We start from the raw sequence: 23,622 nt of genomic DNA on the forward strand, positions 1-23,622 counted from the left end.
TGTGGTGTTTAAGTATCACTTAACAATATTTATAATATTTGATTAAATAATTTTCAACTTAATTTTGCACCTAATATATGAATTATGTGCCAATTTAGACCATATGACTTATTGTGTAATTATCCGTATGTGTATTTTGCCTGTGTGTATCTATGTGCAAAACATGCATGCCTGGTATCTGCAACAATCAGAAGCCAAGTTCCCTGGGACTGGAGTTATAGTTTTGAGCCATCATGTGGGTGCTAGGAATGGATCTTGGTTCTCTGCAAATTAGTGTTCTTAACTGCTGAGACATATGTTCTAGCCCTCACTAGTATTTCAAAGGAAACAAATCTAATGGAAAATGTTGTATCATAGATAACTTCACTTTCATTGTGTATGAGAATGCTGGGTTTTGATACAGCTTTTTTAACTTGGGTTGAAGAAACTTTGAAAACTGCTGCTTTGACAAGGATGAATTCTGTAGGTATAAGTTGTTGATTTCTTCAGTAATCTTTTGTCATTGATCTTTTTTAAAAAAGCATTTTAAAGATTTATTCATTTAGGTATGAGTGCTGTCTACATGTACACTTGCAGGCCAGAAGAGGGCATCAGATCTCCTTTACAGATGGCCATGAGCTACCATGTGGTTGCTGGGAATTGAAATCAGAACCTCTGAAAGAGCATCCTGTGTTCTTAACGTCTCAGCCATCTCCCCAGCCCTGTCATTGATCTTTTAAAAGTCACCTTGTTCTTTTTATAATTCAGACATAAAACAGTTATAATCCAATCAAAGGACACCTTGCTTGTATTGATTTGTTGCCAATAAGCTTTTTAAATTAAAAGTCATCTATTCCCAGTGAGTGTTTATAGTCTTTTGCTACCTTATTATTAAATGCCTAAAAGTCAGTCTCAGTTTTATTTTTCTAAACTGTAAAAGGACTAAGCATATAGCCTTCAGAAGTTAATGTTGTGAGGTTTGCCAAGTTCTTATTAGTCTTTTGCAAAGGATTTAGAGCAAGGATATCTTAAGTTGTTTCATTTTCTTTTAACATTGTTCTTAGATAGCTCAATTACATACCTGTAAAGTTATTCTGAGCAGTGCTAGGGTAGAAAGCCCAACAGAAAGAAGGCTTAGAGTAGTTATGATTGCCCTGAGTATCTGGGATGCATGTTTTCCCTCATGAAGAAGTGGTTTGGTTTAGCAAATGTGTTGAGAGTTGGCTGGTGACTTGAGTAAAGATACAAACTGGCTTTGGATAGATCCTTACCAGTTTTCACTTGCAAGATAGGGATAATGTTTGCCTTCCCTCCTCCCAAGGCTATCATGAGAACCAAAGAGAAGCATCCATGTGAAGAATCATTGAGAGCTAGTGGTATTTTCAGTATATGAAACCAAAGATAGAGGGATGTACCACAGAGTCATTTTCATCTTTCTCAGTCTTTCACTTGCAGTAATACTGATCTTTTCCATGAGGTGTGAAGGGCAGTGCATCTACTAAATCAAAAGAATAGTTTATTTTCTCCATTTCACGGCTTTGAAATTCAGCATAATTAAACTTTTTTCCTTTTCCATAATCTTTGAAAGGAATTAGTTAAAAATCCCATCATGAGGGGGTTGGGGATTTAGCTCAGTGGTAGAGCGCTTGCCTAGCAAGCGCAAGGCCCTGGGTTCGGTCCCCAGCTCTGAAAAAAAAAAAAGGAAAAAAAAAATCCCATCATAACGTAATGCTTAGCCTTAATAATTTTCTTTCTTTTTTTTTTCTCTTCTTTCTCTCCCTCCTTCCCTCCTTCCTCCTCCTCCTCCTCTCTCTCTCTCTCTCTCTCTCTCTTTCTTTCTTTCTTTCTTTCTTTCTTTCTTTCTTTCTTTCTTTCTTTCTTTCTTTCTTTCTTTCTTTCTTTCTTTCTTTCTTTCTTTCTACTTCCCTGAGACAGGGTCTCTCTATGTAGCCCTGGGTGTCCTCGTACACCAGACTAGCTTTGAACTCAGAGTTCCACCTGCCTTTTTATCTCCTGAATGTTGGGATTAAAGATGTGTGCCATTACCATGCCTTTTATTTATATAGTAACCAGTAAAATAGGCTTTTTCCTTACTTGTGACAAGGATGTTTTTCTTCTTTCTGTCTTTCTTTTCTTTTTGTTTGTTTTTTGAGACAGAAATTCTCTTAACAACTTTGACTGCCTTAGAACCTGCTTTGTACAGCAGGCTGACCCTGAACTCACAGAGATCTGCCTTTCAAGTGATGGGATCAAAGATGTGCACCACTGTGCCCGGCATCTTTTCTTTTAAAGATTATTTAAAATTTTATTTTACATGTACAGGTGTTTTTTCCTGAGTATGTATTTGTGTATCATATGTGTGCCTCGTGCCCACAGAGATCAAAAGAGGGCTTTGGGTCCCCTAAACGGTTGTGAGCCACTATATGGGTGATGGGAAGAAAACCCTAGGCCCTCTGTAAGAGCAGCAAGTGCTTTAAACTGCTAATCCATCTCTCCACTCCCATGGATGTTTTCTTTAAAAACAAAGCACAGTGTAATCTGAAGAATCCCAGGAGGAGATTAGTGAGACATCCTGTTTCCAGGCATCTGAGTACTGCTAGGTACAGAATGCTTTTTTTTTTTTCATTCTCAAATAAACACTGATTGCTTAGGATTGGCCTCCATTGAATATTTGCTTTTCGTCCATCTCCACTGGGCGAAACGATAAACCTTAAACTAGATTTTTGAGGCTGAGTCTGTTAGTTTCCCAGCATACTGCTTGATTCTGTATCTTTCCTTGCTCTGAATGTGGTTTTCGGCTTTCTTTGAAGAAGTATGCTTTACTTTTGTTTTAAATACTTGAAAATATATTTCTACTTACACACAGAGGCAAGACAAAGAATTTTCTTATTCTGCGTCATCTCCTTATTAACAAAATTGCACATTGCTGGGGTTTTTAGGACTGACTTTCTATCTGAATGCTCAGTTCTCTACTCTGGTTGGTTTAGACTCTGCATTAGGATTATTGTCATGAAGGGCAGTGGCAAGGGGAAGGGAATAAAGAACAGAACCATGAGTTCTTAACACCATCCGTCAGGGTTCTTCTGGAAACTCCTCTCTTAAGTAACATTGAATGATCAGAATTGCCTTTAATTCCAGATACTTTTTCTTTCTTTTTTTTTTTTTTTGGAGCTGGGGACCGAACCCAGGGCCTTGCACTTCCTAGGCAAGTGCTCTACCACTGAGCTAAATCCCCAACCCCAGATACTTTTTCTAAACTTATTCTCTCCATCAACATCTACTGTAGTCTTCTCTCCATTTATTTTAAATCAACAAACAATTTTAATGATCAGAGGATCACTAATTAGCCTGGATAATCCCCTAGCTATTTCTTTTTTTTTTTTTTTTGGTTCTTTTTTTCGGAGCTGGGGACCGAACCCAGGGCCTTGTGCTTCCTAGGTAAGCGCTCTACCACTGAGCTAAATCCCCAGCCCCAGAGCTAAATCCCCAGCCCCTAGCTATTTCTAAATACAACGTTTATCAACCAGTTTCTCCCTCACTTCTTTCTGCCTTTATCTCAAACCTCTGTGTTCACATATAGATACTGTATGGTACTGGTTTCTCTTTGCTGGCTTATTTTACTTAACATAATGTCTTTTATATATTGAATTGGATTTTCTGGCTTTTTTTTTTTCTTTTTTTTTTTCAGAAAGGGTCTCCCTATCTAGCTCTGGTGGTCCTGGAACTCACTATGTAGACCTGGCTGGCACTGAGCTCACAGATCACCCACCTCTCTGCCTTCCGAGTGGGATTAAAGCCATGTGCCATCACAACCAGTGCAGGCTTTCTGTTTTAGTGCCAAATAATGTTTCATTATATAAGTAAATGTACCACATTTTAATATTCCTCTCATTTACTGCTGGACACTTAGGTTGCTCCAGTGTTGGCTTTTGCAAATGATGCTGCATTTGAAGCAGAAACATGGCGTATCTTTGGCGCACTGATGTTATCATCTTTGGGAGTATGCCTAGTAGTGGGATGGCTAGATATGCAGTTAGTGTTTCAGGAAGTTGTCAGGAAGTGTTATTCTTTGACATGTTTATAGAATTATAGACAGAAGAGTATATTTGAAACGTTTTTTGCTCTAGTATGACGAATTAGTCCCTGCTTCTCTAACAACAAAATATGGAGGCTTCTATATCAACACTGGCACTCTGCAGTTTCGCCAAGCTTCAGATACTGAAGAAGATGATTTTACAGATAACCAGAAGCACAAGCCACCCAAGGTGAGTTTGACATCTCAGTGGTAAGGGAAGCATAGAATTAATATGATATGTTTTCTGTTTTATTTTGTTTATATTTTTGCTGTGTGTGCTTGCTAAAAACATGAGCCCAGGAATTCTTGCTGTACACCCAGACCAGAGTATGATTTGGTTATTCATTTATTATTACTATTGTATGTATCTAGTGATGAGTGTGTGCAAGCATGTGTATGCAATATTCTTGAGAGTTGGATCTCTCCATCCACTGTGAGCTCCGGTGATTCAACTCAGGCTACGAGGCTTGCATGGCAAGCACTTTTGCCTGCTGAGCCATCTTTCTTCCCCCAGGATATACTTGTGCACTGACTGGGCTGGAATTTGCTATGCACATCAGGCTGGCTTCAAACTCACAGAAATTTAACTGCTTCTGCCTCCTGAGTGCTGGTATTAAAGGCATGTGCCACTAGGCCTAGCCTTAGGATAGACTTTTTGAATATTTGTGCCACAACTATGAACATAAGGAAAAGTATTGTTTAATGAAATTGTACTTAATTATTTGTTTAAAATGTTTGTTTAGATGTGGGCAGGGGATAGCTTAATAGTAGAATCATTGTGTCCTTTGCACAAGGCCCTGGATTCGATCTCTACACTCTTTAAAAGGAACAAAATCAACCACACAAACAATCTTTGCTTTCAGAATTTAGGAGGCAGAGGCAGGTGGATCTTAGTGATTTCAAAGTCAGCCTGGTTTCCATAGCTGGTTTTCAGCCATGGATACAGAGTGAGACCCTGCCTCCAAAAATAAAACAACAAAATGGGCAAACAAACAAGAAAGTAAGATTTTCTGTATAAGAACCATCCATAACTATTGAGTTTCCCTCAGACCTAATTTGTAACAGCTTCTGTTGTTGTACTGTATCTCAGAAGTTAAGATTATCCATAATTGTTTTCTGCTATGGGGTCAAAGCCTGTATATTTACCAGAATCACTAAAGTCCTTTTTCAAAATGTCAACTCTGAGGTCCCAGTGAACTGAATCACAGCTACAGATAGACAGAAGGATATCTGGGCTTGCCCATAAGCCAGTCTATAATTGGTGAGCTCCATGTTCAGTGAGAAACTGACTGAGATGGAGAACAATTGAAGAACGTACCCATTGTCACCCTCTGGCTTCATAAACATCTGTACTCACATACCTATACACATAGACAACAATAACAACAAAAACTTAGGCAAGAATGCTTATAGACCCCAAGAATCTGTACTTTAAGCAAGTAATTCTAACTCAAAAAAACCACTTTAAAAAACTACTACCTTAGATGCTGTATTACTAACATCAAAGAGGAAAATAATTGATACATTAATAAATGATGCACTCTCACTATTTTGTAGGTTCCCAAAATAAAAGATGATGATATTGAGGCAAAGAAGCGGAAGCGGAAAGAGGAAGGGGAAAAAGAAAAGAAGCCAAGGAAAAAAGTACCCAAACAACTGGGGTATGCTAAATAAGCCTTTTCGGAAATTATTATCATAATATTCCAGTTTTATTTTAGAAATATATATTTACCGCTAATGTATTTAGTTATGTCTAATTTAACCTACATGTCATTTTAGAGACTCATGGTGTTTCAGATTACTTACAGATTTTTCATTGACTGTCTTGTTCACTACAGCTTTTTAACCTAAAAGAACCAGTTTAATCCATATGTGTTGTCACAAATCTGTAATTTTTGGACTTGGGAGGGTGAGGATGACATCTAAGGAGCTTGAGTGTAAAACCCTGTCCTCTAGATGTTGAAGGTGCTAATGTGAAAGTTTAATAAGAAACTAAGACGACAAAATTTTGTTCTGCCTCTCCTACATGATTCTTTTAATTATTTCGCTTATTTACATAGTGGATTAACTTTAAAATGATGAAGCCTAACCAGTCTTTCTCTCCTTCACAGAGTTGTGGCTCTCAATTCACACAAGTCTGAAAAAAAGAAAAAACGATATAAAGATTCCCTTTCTTTGGCTGCCATGATACGAAAATTCCAAAAAGAGAAGGATGCCTTGAAGAAGGAGTCTACCCCTAAAGTCCCAGTGATCCCATCAACTTCCTCTCTGCCTAAGCCCCCTTGTGCTGCCACAACCCTGGGGGATGATATCCCGGACTTAAGTCTGAACAGTGCTGATCCTGACCTCCCTATCTTTGTTAGCACAAATGAGCATGAACTATTTCAGGAAGCTGAAAATGCCCTAGAGATGCTGGATGATTTTGACTTTGACAGATTACTGGATGCTACTTCTGATGGAAGTCCCCTCTCTGAGTCAGGGGGAGAAAATGGAAACACCACCCAGCCCACCTTCGCCTCTCAGGTTGTGCCCAAGGTGGTTCCTACACTTCCAGATGGTCTACCTGTGCTTCTGGAGAAACGCATTGAGGACCTTCGTGTAGTAAGTGTAATGATGCTTTTGCTTTTTATTTGCTACACAGACACTTAGTTTGAAGTTTTAAGACAAAAACAACCCAGAGTCTCAACAACTTGTTATTCTCCATAGTCTGTTTTTTAGACATTGGCTGTATATGCGTAGTAGCATTGTTGAAGTTGTACCTGAACTTACTTGGTGGAAGCTGTTTTAACATGTAGTTGTTTTCTTTTGTTATATATTTTTGCAGTTCCAGGAAATCAAATACTGGGTTTCATAAAACTTGGTCAAGAGTTATGCCACTGGCCGGGGGATGGCAGCTGGAACACCTTTAATTCCAGCATTCAGGAGGCAGAGACAGGCAAATCTCTGTTAGTTTGGTATCAGCCTGGTCTACAGAGTGAATTCCAGGACAGCCAGGACTACACAGAGAGATTCTGTCTAGAAAGAACTCTACCTGTGAGCCACATTTTGAACTCCTAGTTACTTTATGATCTATGTTTCCAGCTAATTAGAAGCTGTAGTAAGCATTAGTTATAGTCCCACATGACAGCCGTCATTGGTTTCTCCTCATGCTCTAACTCACCGTTAGTCTGACCAGCTTCAAACTCACTCTCCCACAGCTCCTTTATCTGAGATACAGAATAGTTTGTATTCAAATTTGACAGACCTGCCTTAAATTGATCTTTGATTACTTGCATGTTTGTCTGAATTCATGCCATATTTTAGTAATTTTGAACTTTTCTTCCCCTATTATAAAAGTAATAAAACCTTTTTAATGGTAGGTGCAGTAGTGGATGCCTGCAATTCTAGCATGGAGTCAAAGACCAAAGGGTCTGCAGGTGGAGGCCAGCCTGGCCCATCTACTACAAACAACCTAGAGTGTACTTCATTCATAAGGCAAAACTCGCTCGCTCACCCCTAGCAGAATAGAATTAGCTGTTCTATATTTTTATTTATTTGAATGTCCTTTCTCAGTGCAGAACTTAGAGGAAGTGCGTTAAGAGGGCCAGTGATGACTATATTTCTTAAAAGTTTTATTTCATTTTTGATTATGGGTGTAGGTAAAATGGTCTGTGCACATATCTGTAGGTGCCCATGGAGGCCACAAGAGAGCACTGGGTTCCTGGAACTGGAGTAACTAGTTTCCTGACTTCTATGGTTGCTCCAAATTAAATACATATCTAAAAGTTCAAAGCTAGAATACACAAATAAGAGAGACTGCATCTTTCTGGGTCTGAATTACCTTAGAGTCATTATTTCCAGTCATTTCTCTGCAAATTTCATCATTTTTTTTTCATCACCTGACTCTTCTTTGCAGTTAAATGTACCATGTGTTCACTCTGTTTACTGTTGATTGACATCTAGGCTATTTGCTGGCTGTTAATGAAGAGCAGCAGTGATGGGTTGTCTGGTTTTTTATATTCTAGATACCATTTCTGTCAGATGCATAGCTGGTAAAGATCTTTTCCCATTCTGTACACTGCCTCTTCGTTTGAATGATGTCCTTGGCTGGACAGAAAGAGTTGAGTTTTATGGAGGTCCAATTTTTAATTGTTGGTCTTAATTCCTGCATTACCAGAGTTCTATTTGTAAAGTTCTCTCCTATGCCGTAGGTACAAGTCTTTTACTTCCTCATTTAGTTTTAGTCAGAGGGTTTTGTTTTTTTTTTTTTTTTTGTTGTTTTTTTTTTTTTTTGTAAAATTGTTTTTTGTTTTTATAAGTTGTGAATGGCATTGTTTCCCTGATTTCTGTCTTGGCTTTGTCGTCTTTGGTACATAGGAAAGCTCATGATTTGTGTTAGTTTTGTACCCTGTTACTTTGCTGAAAGTGTTCCTCAGCTGTAGTTTTGTGATGAAGTCTCTTAAGGTCTTTTATGTTTATCATCTGCAAATAAGGATCCTCTGACTTCTTCCTTTCCTTTCTTGTTTGTATCCCTTTTTTCCTCTCCTCTAGTCTTGTTGGTTAATTACTACTGTGTTGGAGTGGAGTGGGGAGAAGAGGCATTCTTGTCTTGTTTCTGATTTTTTTTTTTTTGTGGAAATGCTGTAAGTTTGTCTGTGTTTAACATAGGTTAGCTGTGGATTTGTTGTGTTTTACTATTATTATGCTGAGAGTTGTCCCCTGTATCCCTAATTTCTGAAGTTACAGGCTTTTGCCACAATGCCTGGTCTGTTTTCTATGGTTCCTATTCCTGTTGATACATAGTTATATTTCACTATGGCCAGTTAAAATTCAAGGAATTATTTCAATTTTCTTTATTTATTGAGATAGGTTTTACATCTCAGTATTTTAGTGTAGGGTTCAATGGACTGCTGAGAATGTATATGATCTAGTGGTTGGATGGAATGTTCTATACATATATATTAGATCTATTTGATCTATGATGTCGTTTAATTAATTCTCTGTTCATTTTTTATTTATATGATCGATCCATTGGTGAGAGAGGTGGTCAAAATGGGTTATTAAAGCCAGCTACTGATAATGTGTGTGTGTTAACCTGATACTTTACATCTGAGGTATTTGCTTTGTAGGAGTGAGTGCATCAAAATTTAGTGCATATATTTTTAAGATTGTAATGTCTTGATGGACATTACCCTGGGTCAGTATGTGGTGTCCTTATTTTAGTTCAGGACATCTATCTTCTTGGCATGTTTGCCCATCCTTGTCCTCTAAGACGGACTCTGTCTCTGGTGGTGAGGTATGTTTCTTGAAGGTAACAAAGTGATGGATAGTGTTTCTTAATTCATTTTGCTAGTCTGAATCTTTTGTTTGGAGAGTTAAAACCATTGATACCTACAGTTATTCTTGAAAGATACATGTGTGTATATATAACTGTCCTTTTGTTGACTTTATTGCATTTGATTTTCTTAGTTATCCTTTGTTATGCTTTCCTGTTACTACTTCTTGAATGTGCCAAACTCTTTCTTCAGTCCCAAGTATTCCTTTAAGGTTTCCTTTGTGAGGCTGGCTTGGTGATCATAAATTCCTTGAAACTGCCTTTTATCTTTGCAGGCTCTCCTTTCTCTTCTGGTTAGTAAAGAGAAATGTCTACTGGCATCAGTAGTCATCCAGACTTGTAAAACATCTGCCCAAGCCCTTCTGGCTTTAGAGAGTCTGTTGAGAAGCCAGCTGCTGCTCTCACAGGCATGCCTGGCGTCATAATGCTACTTTGTTTCTGTCTTGCAACTTTGAATATGCTTTCTTTGTTTTGAACATTGAATGTTTTGGCTACTACATGTTGTCTTTTGGTCCTGTCTATTTGATATTCTGTATGCCTTTTGCATTTTGGTAGGCATTTTTTCCCTAGTTTTGTGAATTTTTTCCTTATGATTGTGTTGAAAATATTTTCTGTAAGGTGGTGCGTGGGGCATGGTGGCATATATCTTTAATCACACTGCTCAAGAGACAGAGACAGGTGGATCTCCGTGAATTCAAGGCCAGCCTGGTCTCCATAGCAACAGGACAGCAAAAGCTATATAATGATACCCTGTCTTAAAAGACCAAGAAATAAACAACAACAAAAACAAATGAAAAATAGCAAGAAAAAAGAAAGCATTTTGTGCCTTTGACCTAAGTTTCTTCTACTTCTTCTAAACCTTTGATTTATAGGTTTGGTTTCTTTCTTTCTTTCTTTCTATCTGTCTATCTGTCTGTCTATCTATGTATCTATGTATCTATGTATCTATCTATCTATCTCTTTCTAAAGATTTTGTTTTTGTTTTTTGTTTTTTTTTTTAAGATTTATTTTATATGAGTACACTGTAGCTGTCTTCAGACACACCAGAAGAGGGCTTCAGATCCCATTACAGATGGTTGTGAGCCACCATGTGGTTGCTGGGAATTGAACTCAGGACCTCTGGAAGAGCAGTTAGTGCTTTTAACCACCGAGCCATCTCTCCAGCCCCAAGTTTTTGCTTTTTTTTAAAAAAAGATTTATTTCTTTATTATGTATACAGTGCTCTGTCTACACATATGCCTGCAGGCCAGCAGAGGGCACCAGACCTCGTTATGGATAGTTATGAGCTACTCTGATGACTGGGAATTGAACTCAGGACCTCTGGAAAAACAGACAGTACTCTTAACCTCTGAGCCATCTCTTCAGCCATTAAGTCTGTGCTGGCTGTTACAGCCACTGCAGCAAAAATACATGATAGCCTGTTTGATTCGGATGTCAAACGGCTTTGCCTGACTCTGGGTCAGAATTTGTGTTACTTTACTTATAATGATTGTTTACTAATTATTGTCTTGTTGTTGTTGTTAGACAATTCATGTCAGTGTTTTTTGTTGTGAATTACATTGTCTCTTTTATGTTTCTCTAGGCTGCCAAACTTTTTGATGAAGAAGGAAGGAAAAAATTCTTTACACAAGATATGAATAATATTCTTCTAGAGTAAGTGATTTTTGTCTTTTTCTTTTTAAACCTGGACTGGGAATAAATCTCAATAATAGAATACCTGCCTAGCATTCATGAGTTTAATTCCTAACTGGAAGGAAAGAAAAGAGAACAGATGGCGCACTTTGCAGGATGTAGTTAGTGAAGTGTTTGCTTAGCATGCCTGAAGCCCAGGACTCATATAGCTGCGTGTGGTGGTACATCTGTAATTCCAGCACTTCAGAAGTGAAGAGAGGACAGTTGTGAGTTCAAGGTCAGCCTGGGCTACTCTAGCTCAAATAATAAACTAATTAATAAAAACTTTGCAGAGGGTAGTTGTGTATGCCTCTAAACCCAGCACCAAGAGGCTTAGGCAAAAGAACTACAAATTTGAGGCTAACTTGGGATCTAAGTTGAGAGTTGATGAGATGGTTCAGTGGGTAAAATACTCGCTTATGCAAGTTTGTGCTTAATTTGAATCCTAGAACCCAGATGAAAGGAGAAAACCCACTCCCAGTTATCCTTTGAGCTCCACACACTTGGCACATTCACACTATAATAAATAGGTTGTTGGAGGGCTAAGGATATATATAGTTGAGCTGGTATAGTTCTTGGCTTTAATTATAAAGGTCTGGATCAGATCCCCAGTACTGCACAAACCGGACGTGGTGCTCTATACCTATGGTTTGCACAAACCGGACGTGGTGCTCTATACCTATGGTTTGCGTCTTTCATAACCAGTTCCAGTTTGTTATCCTCACAGTTAAACCTCGCTCCTCAGGCAGAAGTGTGCTCCTAGCAGAGTAGCGGTGGAGACTTTGTCAGCCTGGGGCTTTGTGAACGCAGTGCACTGGAGAGGTGTGGGGCTGCTCATACCCGTGCTGCTTAGGTCACTCCTAAACTCCAGTCACTAGGCAGTGCAGCGCTACTCCTCAGGGTTGTCCAGGTTCCAGATCAGATCTCACTAGCCATGGTTTCCTTGCTTATACACTGATCATCTCTTCTCATGGCTAATACTGGCCTTTTCACTCTCTCCCTTTTTTCCTACTCCATCTACTGTTCTATAAGACATGGATGGAGGGGGGTTGGGGATTTAGCTCAGTGGTAGAGCGCTTGCCTAGGAAGCGCAAGGCCCTGGGTTCGGTCCCCAGCTCCAAAAAAAAAAAAAAAAAAAAAAGACATGGATGGAGGAAGAGAGGGGGAGGCGAGAGAGGAGAGATAGGCTGACCAGGAGCATGTGGAGAGAGAGATGGGAGGAGAATGGGGAGAAAGGGAGAAAGGAGTCAGGGAAAGAAGAGAGCCAGAGAGAATAAGGGAGTAAGAGACCTAGAAGGGGGCAAACAGCCCCTTTTATAGTAAGCCAGCTGGGCAGAGCCTAGAAGGAATGCTAACAGGTAGCTTGCCTGCACATATGTTACTGCCTCGTGCCCAAACAGTTCAAAGAGTTTGCTGGATTTCTTGGCACTGAGAATTACACACCGTTGTTAGGTACCATGTGGGTGTTGGCATGTGGGTGTTGGGAATCTTCTGGAAGAAAGTCAGAGTGAGTCAGAGCCCTTAACCATTCGCTACACCATCTCTCCAGCTCCTCCCTACACCATTCATTCTTCAAGTCCCATAGTCAATTTCTATTGTTTCTGGCCTTTTTTCTCTGTCCTAAACCCACATGCTTTACTTTTCTAGACAGAGTTGCTGTTGTAATAGTGTGTGGTGGTTGTTTGAGGTAGAATCCCACAACATTACCCAGGTGCATTGGCCTCAATATTTCTTCCTTGTGCTGAGGAAGAGATGAGTTTCATGCTTCAACTTTCTTCATAGCTGAACTTGACCTGAATCAACAAGTATGCACACTATACTCATTTGATTTTCTTCCCTGTTACCTGAAGCACGCTTTCCTAATAGATAATGAGTTTTTGACTGTCTAGCACTTCCACTCAGATTGGGCTAGGTGTGTACTCCCAGTTTGCTGGACATGAAAACCAGTGACTTTTTAAATTGTCTCCTTGATTCAGTCTAGACTTCCTTCCATAGAATCTCTTTGTACTTGGGCAGTTTGTATTTTTCTTTCGGGATCACTGACTTTGTAACAATAAGGCAAGTCTAGAAGTCCCTTCTACTGGGAGTCTAGGCCCTTAGTAACTATCTACCCAATGACACCAACCAAGCATTTCTGAGTAGCACTCATGACCCTGGCATTTCCCCATGTCAGTGCTTATTTTTAACCTAATCACACTTAGGGTTTTTTTTGTTTTTGTTTTTGTTTTTTTCTTTTCTTTTTTTCACTTATTTTTTTAATACCAGGGATTTTTTTTTAACCAGTTCTAAAAAATGTGATTTTTGTCTTTTTTTTTTTTAAATTAACAATATCTATTTTTTTCCTCTGGTTTGTTTTATTTTTTTTTTTCCTGGCTGTCTTGGAACTTGCTTTGTAGACTAGGCTGTCCTCAAACTCTCAGAGATCTGCTTGCGTATGTTGTCCAACAATTGTCTGTGGTGACTTGGACATAATTTGTTACATAGAGCCCCAGTTTCTTCTACTTTGTTTTTTTGTTTGTTTGTTTTGTTTTGAAACCAGTCTTAACTGTGTAGCCTTTGTTGGCCTGGATCTCCTAAATAGACCAGGTTGGCCTTGAATTCAGAGAAATCCATGCCACTGATTAAGTATACACCATCATCCCGGCTAAGAGCTTCAGTAATGGCCTCAAACTGACATCTGTTTTTTGTTTTTGTTTTTGTTTTTGTTTTGTTTTTTTTCAGTAGCAGCTGCCAGTTATAGTCTTTTCTATTTTGAGAGACATCTTTTTTTTTTTTTTTTTTCTTTTTTTTTCGGAGCTGGGGACCGAACCCAGGGCCTTGCGCTTCCTAGGTAAGCGCTCTACCACTGAGCTAAATCCCCAGCCCCCATGAGACATCTTATTTATTAATATTTTCTCTCTGCTAAATATGGTAATTATTATAAGCTTTGCTGGTTTACTTTTAAAAGAGAAATCAAGTGAGAAGAGAGAAATATTACTCCCACTGAATGAGATTTAAAGAGGTGACATACTCTCTTCTGTAATGGCTTCTCAGCTGAAATTGTCAGGACACAGGAAGTCTGGAATGTTAGTCAGAAGCCAGGAAAGAGACTCAGGCAGTGGGGCATTCATCAGAAGTATCTGAAGAGGGGCTGGGGATTTAGCTCAGTGGTAGAGCGCTTACCTAGGAAGCGCAAGGCCCTGGGTTCGGTCCCCAGCTCCGGAAAAAAAAAAAAAAAAAAGAACCAAAAAAAAAAAGAAGTATCTGAAGAGACCAAACAATCATGTCTGCTGTACTGGTTCAAATCAGCTTTCTGCAAGTCCAGAGCTCCCTGGTTTTGTAGTCTACTTGTGTAGACATGGTATAGATAATCTTTGGAACAATTTGTAGTGAGTAACTGATTCCTAGATAGTGTTTGTCAGCCAAGTAGGAATCTGCAGGACAGACATAGACTGCAAACGGAGGTTAAAGTTAAGGAACTTAAGGAAAATTTTACATTTGGACCTTCTCCCTACAGGAATAGGTAATAGGCAAGGAAACTTAGGGTGTTGATTGTTGTCATGATAGAAGTACTTAGTCCATTTGACTTGTGACAGGTCAATTCAAATTGCAACTTAATGAAGCTTATTTAAATTGTTTTTGGTTTTTTGAGACAGGTTTTCTCTGTGTAGAACTTGTTCTGTAGACCAGCCTGGCCTCAAACTTAGAGCTCTGCCTGCCTCTACCTCTCAAGTGCTAGAATTACAGGTATGCATCACTACACCTGGCTCAAGGCCTGATTTTCATATATGAAATGTGTTAACCAGGCAAGCTGTTGCTAAATTGATAAAGCTACAGTTAGCTATCAACATCATTAGAGGTATGAGAGAGATAAATTATAGCAGGAAATATCAATTAAAGTGACAGAGGCCTAACATAACACTACTTAGACAGTCATGCTAGGCTTCAGTGGTAGTCTGTTGTGGGCAGAGGTCTGTCTTCAGCTGTCATGTTAGGACAGCATTGCATGTGCAGTAGTGCCCACAGCACTGTTGTCAGGGCCCTCCCTGGCAGCAGGTGAAGCATGGGGCAATTTTCCCGGTGGTTAGCATCATCATTATCCAAACCTGTGTGTGTGCCTCACCCGTCGTCGCCTTAGAGACCCTATAGTTGCCTGTAGGAGCTGACATTTCGATCAATCATAGGAATATTTTTTTTCATTAAACAGATTAAATGTCATGTTCATTGGAACTCTGTAAAGTTATGAGGGCCACTTATTAAGTATACCTGATTTTAAGTAAATTTTACTTGTTTTTAGTTATTTGTTTTATGTTTAACCTTGAAAACATTCAGGACTCTAAAATTTGTATTTAGCATCATTTACATATTAAACATTTAGTTATTTATAAGGTAACTTATTACTAACTTTTGTATTTTAATATCTTTAACAGTTTACAAGTTACTTGCTTTTATAAGATTAGCATTTGTATTTTTATCCCTGTTAGGTTTAGCCTTTAAAAAATGACAATTTTTGAGTTGAAGCTTTTTGAGTATCAAAATGAAACTTCAAGTCATAGGAGACTGGCAACTTTACTTTTCTGGCCTTTTTTTTTTTTTTTTTTTCTTTTTTTTCAGAGCTGGGGACTGAACCCAGGGCCTTGGGCTTGCTAGGCAAACACTCTACCACTGAGCTAAATCCCCAACCCCTTTCCTGGCCTTTTCATGGTGTATCATCATAGTATCTTTCTTATCTGACTTAGTTTATCAAAATAGCTAAAGCTTAAAAAAAGAAGAGACAAAGAGACTATACATATATTCCTAAGTGAGATTTTTAGCCTGAATAAACTTTAAGTGAGGAAAGACATTTTATAGGCTCTTTGCTAGACTACTTAGGTCATTGTCCTGCTGCTTCATGAGATAGGGATATCCCAGGGCACCTCTGGGAGCCCTGCTAGAGTTTTTAACAGAGAAGAAACAGGGCACAGTCATCACCTGGGCAAGGCAAGCCCAAACATTAACAGTGTAAACAACTCAATGCTTAATATCTGGGATTCATTTGAGATCCTTGTGTTTCTAAGGTGCCCAAGTCACCCCTCTGTCTCCACTCTTGACAGCATCCTATATAGCCTACCCCCTAGACTCCAGTCCAGTGGGCTTCATTTCATTGTGGCTGCAGTTCTTGATGGTCATCATACAAAATTGTTCAGGTCCCTCATTGCAAATGGTCTGCATTTTCCTCAGTAGTCTTACCGGGACTCCAGGAATTCCAGTCCTGCCATAGTGCCAAGGTTTAGCTGCTCTCTATGACCCTTTAATAGGCCTTTTAAAACTAGTACCATCTTGTTGACTCTTACAAAGTTTGGTTGCCAACACGAGATACCATCTTTGGATATAAATGCATGGAGGTGCAGCTTTAATATTTTATTAGCAAGTATTGTTTAATCTGGATGGAGGTGACTAAACTGGTTAGTTGGAGAATTGTAGGAACTTGGCAATGGGCCAGTTCCTGGGCATGGGTTTCTACTCTTGCGTCTTTGTTGTATAGTCCAACCATGTCCTTTGATTGGGTACAGGATTTTCAGATAGAGGCTATTCTTCTGACATCAAGTACCCTCACTGTCCCAGACAGGATCCCAGCAGACCAGCACCAGATGTCATAGAAGGAGATGCTTTACTGTGACTTACCAATGGAGGCCTCCTCAGACAGTTGCTTGCTGACTACTTCTTGTGTAGCAATTCTGATAGTCTGCCAAACAGAAAGTATGTTTGTGGCCTTGAGTTTTCTTCAAGGTACACACCTCCTGAGGCAGCAGTCTGCTCTGAATTGGGTTGGAGTCTTATCTCTTGGGGGCCTCCAAAAGTTACTCATCTAATGAGAGTAAAGATCACTGAAGCAAAATTTTTGGTCATTAATTATGCTTTATTTTCTTTCTGTCAGACATCGATACTCCCTAAAGTGGGGTTTGAGAAAATGGCATTGAACATAGGAGAGAGTAGGGATAATATAGCTCAGAAACCTGCAAGACTGGGGGGTTTCCAAGGGTTGTGCTTACCTAGAAACGTTGGAAGAACATCTCAAAATCATTTGGCAGAGCATATTAGCAGGGCGGAGTCAAAGGTATAGGGTATGGAACAAATTCCAGAAAATGGGTCAAGACATGGTCAAACTTAAGTTATGCAGAAAACTGAAAAGAATTTATTTTGACCTTATAACAAAATGGTTTCTATTCTTAAAATTGAGTCAGGCTAGTCCATCAGGAAAAAAAAAATAGCTACTAGGTAAAAAATACAGATTTAACAATTAGTTTTCCTCTCCAGAAAGGGAAGCGTGACCAATAAATTTACAATAAATTGAGTAAACTATTAAATACACAGCTATGTCAGAGTCACAATAGGGAAACAAAGATGAAGAAATAGCATGTACATATAGCTGGGTGTCAGGAGCTTCTCCTTTTCAGATACCTTCAGGGGAAGCACTCTATGGACTGTGGAGAGTGCAGTTCTGGAAACATCTTCTTCCCTCCCTCCCTCCTTCCTTCCTTCCTTCCTTCCTTCCTTCCTTCCTTCCTTTCTTTTCCTTCCTTATTTTGTTATGTTGTTTTGATTTTCAAAAGAGGGTTTCTCTGTAGTTGGGGCACTTGCTTTGTAGACTAGTTTGGCCTTGAACTCAGTGGCCTGCCTGCTTCCCTACTGCTGGGATTAAAGGTGTAAGCCACCACCACCTGACTCCTTTATAGCTTATATGGTGCTATGTAAAAGGGATTCTGTGTTGTTTACTGTGGTGTGGTTTGTTTTTTGTTTTTTGTTTTTTTGGGCAGCATCGAGTTACAGCTACAAGAACTAGGTCCTGTCATCCGTAGTGGTGTCTACTCCCATCTTGAAGCATTTGTGCCATGCAATAAGGAAACACTGGTAAAACGTCTAAAGAAGTTACATCTTAACGTCCAGGTGAGTGGAAGAATAATTTCTACATCTTGGGTTTTGTAACCAGTAAGCAAGAAAGTGTTTGCCCAGAGTCTTGCACATCTGTCACTTTATAGTTCTATTTGCATATCTTTAATAAACATGGAATAGCACTAAAGGTGTTTGAGAGCCCCTTCTCTAGGATTGGCAAGATGGCTCAGCAAGATGGTAAAGGCACTTGTCGAACAAGCCTACCAAATTTGTCCTCTGAACTTCACAAATATGCCATGACATGAGCAATAGTATACACGTGTATACACGGGTGTGTGTGTGTGTGTGTGTGTGTGTGTGTGTACACATAAAATTTTTTTTTATTTTATTTCAAAAGTTGATAGGTTTAGATGAGAAACACTGATTCCTAAGGCATAGATTCTTAGACTAGAAAGTCAATGTAGTAGGCAACACAAAGAGGTTTTTTTTGAGTTGAAAAATTATAGTTCCTTCTTGATTCAAATCAGGTTAATGAATAAAGAAATTGTATCTCATATCTTGTGTTTTGGCTAGCAATTTCAGACATTGGCAGTTGGAGCCAAAATTCAAATGACAAAAATGGGCAACTGATAAAATAGAAGTAGAAATAGAAACACTTTTTAGTTTTTGTTTTTTGAAACAGGGCCTCACTATGTAGCTTTGGCTGGCCTGGAGCTCACTATAGACAGCAGGTTGACCCTGAACTCACAGAGATCCAGCAGCAGTGCTGGAATTGAAGGTATGCGCCACCATACCCAACCCAGAGAAACACCATTTGTATAGTATAAAACACTTCATTTTCCTTTTTGAAAAGGACATAAAGACCTAAACTAGCCCAGATTTAGCAGGGTTTCCATTTGGGTGCTGGGACTTTAGGCCTTTACCATTTTGCTTGTTTTTGTTAGTGTTTTTTTTTTATCTTCTTCATGAATATTCTGCCTGTAGTATATTGGTATACATGAATGTTTATAGTGCCCACAGAGGGCAGAGAGTGTTAGCTTCTCTGGAATTGGAGGCAAAGGTTGTTGCTAGCTGCCATGTGGGTTTGGGGAACAGAATCTGGGTCTATCTCTCCCATGTGTCTTTCTTTTCTTTCCTTTTGAAATAGTGTCTTCCTGTGTAGCTTTGGCTGGCCTAGGACTGGCTATATAAATCAGACTGGACTAAAGTCATGCACAACCATGGCTAGTCTCACCTCACCTGGTTTTATGCCTTTCTAGAAATCGAACCTAGGGCTTAATGTTAGGCAGGACTTCAGCCAGCTAAGCTTGAGCCAGCCCCAGATTATAAACTAATTGGCCAGCTGTAGTGGTACCAGCCTCAGCAGCAGTGATTTTTTAATGCAAGCATTCTGGAGGCAGAGGCCAGCTGGTTCTACATATGATTTTCCAGGACAACCAGAGCTGCATAGTGAAACCCTACCATAAAACAACAACAAAAATAAACAATATATTTTCAAATTTGATATTTGAAGTTATTTAATATTCCATTGGATAATGGGAGAAAGATATCATCTATCTTGTCCTTGTTGGTATTTATATGAGCTTTGTCAGACCATTTCTATCCCAAGAGGAAAATGCTTCTGGCTGATTTAAGGTGTCAAATATAACATTCTTAATTCCTATGCTGAAGCCATATGGAGAGAAGTTTGTTTCTTCTTTCATTTGGCCTTGAACTTGGTTTTTGCTTGCAGCATAACTTATAGTTGCTAACAACAGAGGGGAGGACAGGATAGTCCCCAGTCGTGTATTGTAGTATTTCTGGGCAGTGTCTCTCCCGGGTTATTATCTAGGTTATTTGCATTACAGTTCATTCATAAGACTTATTGGCCAAAGCTTACTCATGCTTAAGAATGTGAAGTAGCAAGCAAAACTGGGACTCTGCTTGGTGAGACAATCATCCTAATTCTGCAGCCAAAGTGCCTTTTGAGAAATCAGTGCTTTGAAGAGATAGTCATATTAGATAATCATTTCAGGCCTGTAATCAATATAAGAAATGTGATTTCACCTACTGAGGATCTGCTTATAGAGTAAGTTTTCTTGGGATGTCTGAAAAAAATTCCAAATATATTCCCTCTCCCCTCTAGGATGATCGTTTAAGAGAACCTCTGCAGAAACTGAAGCTGGCTGTTAGCAATGTCATGCCTGAACAGCTGTTTAAATACCAGGAGGACTGCCAGGCTCGCAGTCAAGCCAAATGTGCCAAGTATGTGCCTCTTCTTTGGGCTGGCTTTACCAAATCACTTTTAGCTAATGTTCTTAAGTAGTCCTCATCCTTGTGTATGTCCCTGAAATGATGTGAATAAGTTTTCCTACTTGTCACTCCCCACTCAACTGCTTTGCTGTCAAAAGCACACCATTTTATCTGGTTAGTATTCATATGAACAAAACAAGAATCCAGCCGGGTGTGATGGGACATGTCTGTAATAACAGCAATTAGGAGGTTTCAGCAGGGTAATTCAGGTTCCAGACTAGCCTGGCCTGCACTTCATACTGAAATGCCGCTCAGAAGAAAAAGGAAAAAGGCTATGCTCTAGTGCTGGTGAGACATGCTGACCAGTCTGATTATACTGGGCCAGACACAGTAGCTGTTGACCTGAAGGATGAGCATTTGTACCTCTGTATTGTAGTTCAGAGGCTTTGTTTACTCAGCTACTTTATGCTACTTCAAAATTCACCATAGTGTGTGGAAATCGCTTCTTGTTTGTTCTGCTCTGAGTAAACATTTAGCTGAACAACTCTGATATTATGAACTTTGGGTGAAAACTTTGCTTCATAAAATGTTTCATTTTTCAGGTTGCAAGCAGATGAAGAACGAGAAAAAAATGGATCCGATGATGATGATGATGAGAAACCAGGGAAGCGAGTCATAGGCCCACGAAAGAAGTTCCACTGGGATGACACCATCAGGTGAGGCCTGTCAGTTGCCACTTACAGTCAGAGATATGGTGAGAAGAAGAGTCCACAGGCATAAGAGGGCTAGACTGGAAGCAGCCAAAGACTAGTTAGTATGTAAGAAAACATACTAAAGAATATTAACTTGGTACTTTGGTTTTGATACAACACTTCAATCACCTACTCAGTGAAGTGAGCCATTGTGGTTGCAGAGGACAAGCTTGTAATAAACGTTGGCGTGCTCTACCCCAGGGAAACAACTATTCCTTTCAGTCCTTACTCACTTAAACAAAGGAACCAAAGGCCCTTGTTGAAAGGTGGGGGTGACTGTGCAATGAATGGTGTTAGAACTTATCTCTCTAATCATTGTCTAAATTCTTTAGCTAATATTCTTTATTGCCACCAGATTTGTGTGCTTCAAAAACACTTCTTTTGAGTTTTATATTCTTTATTTTCACAACTCAGATTTTTGTATCAATATATATTTTTAATCTATTTAGAACTTTGTTATGTAACCTTGTTGAAATCAAATTGGGATGCTATGAACTAGAGCCAAATAAAAGCCAGTCTGCTGAGGATTATCTTAAATCCTTCATGGAGACAGAAGTGAAGCCACTGTGGCCTAAGGGCTGGATGCAGGCAAGGTAAGTAATATGCTTTCTAGGAGTTTGATGTGTTTTCTTGTCAATTTTATTAAATATATTTGCACAAAACGACATCACATTGATTTTGCTAAGAAATTACATGTTGGAGGGGGAGGTACATGGGAAGGTTTGGATGGAGGAAAGGGAAAGGGGGAGTATCATCTCAAAAAAATATTTAAAATAAGAAGTTACATGTTCAACATTCTGTTAATATATAGTATTACAGGCTGGGGCTACATTGAGAGATCTCCATCTCAATAAAATGTGTTTTTGTGTGTGTGTGTGTGTGTGTGTGTGTGTGTGTGTGTGTGTGTGTGTGTTATTTTAGATCATCACCACTTAACTTGTGGAAATAGAAATAAGTATGAAGATTTTATTTTGTTTTTAATTCAATTTTTTTTTCATTTTTGCTTCTGAGTTTAGTAGTAAGGAAAAGGTTGGAGGATGACGGTTCTACTTTTGATGCATAGGAAGGAAACTACATGCTGGATTTAGAGCAGAACTTGACATGGTGGCACAGCACTAATGAGAATGATACAGAAGGGTTGCAGGTTTGAAGCCAGCCAGTAGTAGAGAGTTCCAGCTTGGGCTGTGTAGTATAACACAAAATAATAAACCTTTTCTGCTGATTTGGTAAAATTTCTAAATACAAAGAAACTAAATAAAATTTTCATGAAATACATTATTGAATAAAGTTGTTAATACTTTGTTTGGTAAATAAACAAAAATTAAATGATTAAGGATTTTGAGTTCAAAGTCAGCATGACCTATAATACTACATTTGAAGCTAGTCTGAGCCACACAGCAAGATCTTGTATGTAAAACAAAAACAGAAAATGAAGCAATTACCATGTTAGTTACTATAGAAATAATGTTGTCTTTTAATGTTTCCAGAATGCTTTTTAAGGAAAGCCGGAGTGTACATAATCATCTTACTTCTGCTCCGTGAGTAAACCCTGATTCCAGATTTCTCCATTTGTTGTTATTCATGTTATGGCTTTAAGAAACAAAGGTGGGGCTGCAGAGATGGCTCAGTGGTTAAGAGCACTGACTGCTCTTCCAGAGGTGCTGAGTTCAATTCCCAGCAACTACATGGTGGCTCACAACCATCTGTAAGGGATCCGATACCCTCTTCTGGTGTGTCTGAAGACAGCTGCAGTGTACCCATAAACATAAAGAAATAATTCTTAAAAGAAACAAAGATGTTTACTAAAGTGCTGATTGACATAGGTAAGACTTAAGTCTACTTTTAGGTCATCGTCTCTCTGTTGCCACCCTTAGTTTGGTTTGGTTTTATGTTGTTTTGATTGGTGACTTTGGGAACAGTCCTGAGATACTCTCCCAGTCTAGATTGGTATTCTCCTGTGGGGAGCTCTGAGGGAGCTTAGGGTAGCTCCTCTCATTCTTATTGTCTGCATGTGTAACAGCATCAGATGAGCTGATCCAATAGTGATCTTCCTTGTGTACACAGAAATGGCTCTTTCTTAGAAATAATAAAAAAAAAACAGATTTCTAGGTCTGCAAAATGTTTCCGTGGATAAAAGCACTTGCCTTATAGACTTGATTGGAGCCCTAGAACCCAATGGTGAAAGGAGAAAACCAACTCCTAAAGTTGATCCCTGATTTCCACATGTGTACTGAGGCATGTTTATATCTACACACATATAGTTACTCACTAATAAAATCAAATTTTAAAAAATGTTAATACCAGAGATTAAACCCAGGTCCCAGCAATGCTAGGCAGGTACTCTTCTACTTAGCCACATGCCTAGCGCAGAGAGACTGCTGTTAAAGAGTGAGCCTTTATCCTCTTAATACATAGGAGAATGCAGTGTTTTGTTTGTGGTTGCTTTGGGGGTACATATTGATCCAGTGGGAAAATAGCTCAGTTAGTTGAGTACTTAAAATATATAAGGCCTTTGGTTTTATCTCTAGCACTTAAAAAAGGGTTATTGAAATATATAAAGTTATCAAGTTATAATTTGCTGAGCACTTTAATGTAGTTTTAATTATCATTTTGGGGATGATATTATCAAATTGCTGTTCTCCTTTCATACATACAGTTAGAAGAAATAGAAATTTTTAGTGTATAGAAAGGACACTTTGTTAGTTTATCATCAGAGATCTGTTGTGTTTCAATTATTCTGTTTTCTC

General features: G+C 38.9%; 1 protein-coding gene across 7 annotated transcripts in view; it reads left to right on the top strand.

The window, feature by feature from the left end:
* Positions 1-23,622, top strand: part of Ubn2 (ubinuclein 2) — a 73,028-nt gene that overhangs the window by 20,600 nt on the left and 28,806 nt on the right. For 4 of the 7 annotated variants that reach the window (XR_015685532.1, XR_015685534.1, XM_087657235.1 and 1 more), the window contains exons 4-12: positions 4,107-4,244; positions 5,612-5,715; positions 6,166-6,661; positions 10,951-11,021; positions 17,816-17,945; positions 20,017-20,135; positions 20,726-20,839; positions 21,325-21,468; positions 22,363-22,413. Coding sequence is in view for 4 of the 7 variants with exons in the window: in XM_087657235.1 (XP_087513361.1) it covers positions 4,107-4,244; positions 5,612-5,715; positions 6,166-6,661; positions 10,951-11,021; positions 17,816-17,945; positions 20,017-20,135; positions 20,726-20,839; positions 21,325-21,468; positions 22,363-22,413 (1,367 nt within the window). In the remaining 3 variants the exon portion in view is untranslated. 7 annotated transcript variants of the gene reach the window in all.

Source organism: Rattus norvegicus, chromosome 4 (assembly GCF_021556685.1).
Source record: "Rattus norvegicus strain SHRSP/BbbUtx chromosome 4, alternate assembly SHRSP_T2T, whole genome shotgun sequence".
Taxonomy (NCBI): Eukaryota; Metazoa; Chordata; class Mammalia; order Rodentia; family Muridae; genus Rattus; species Rattus norvegicus.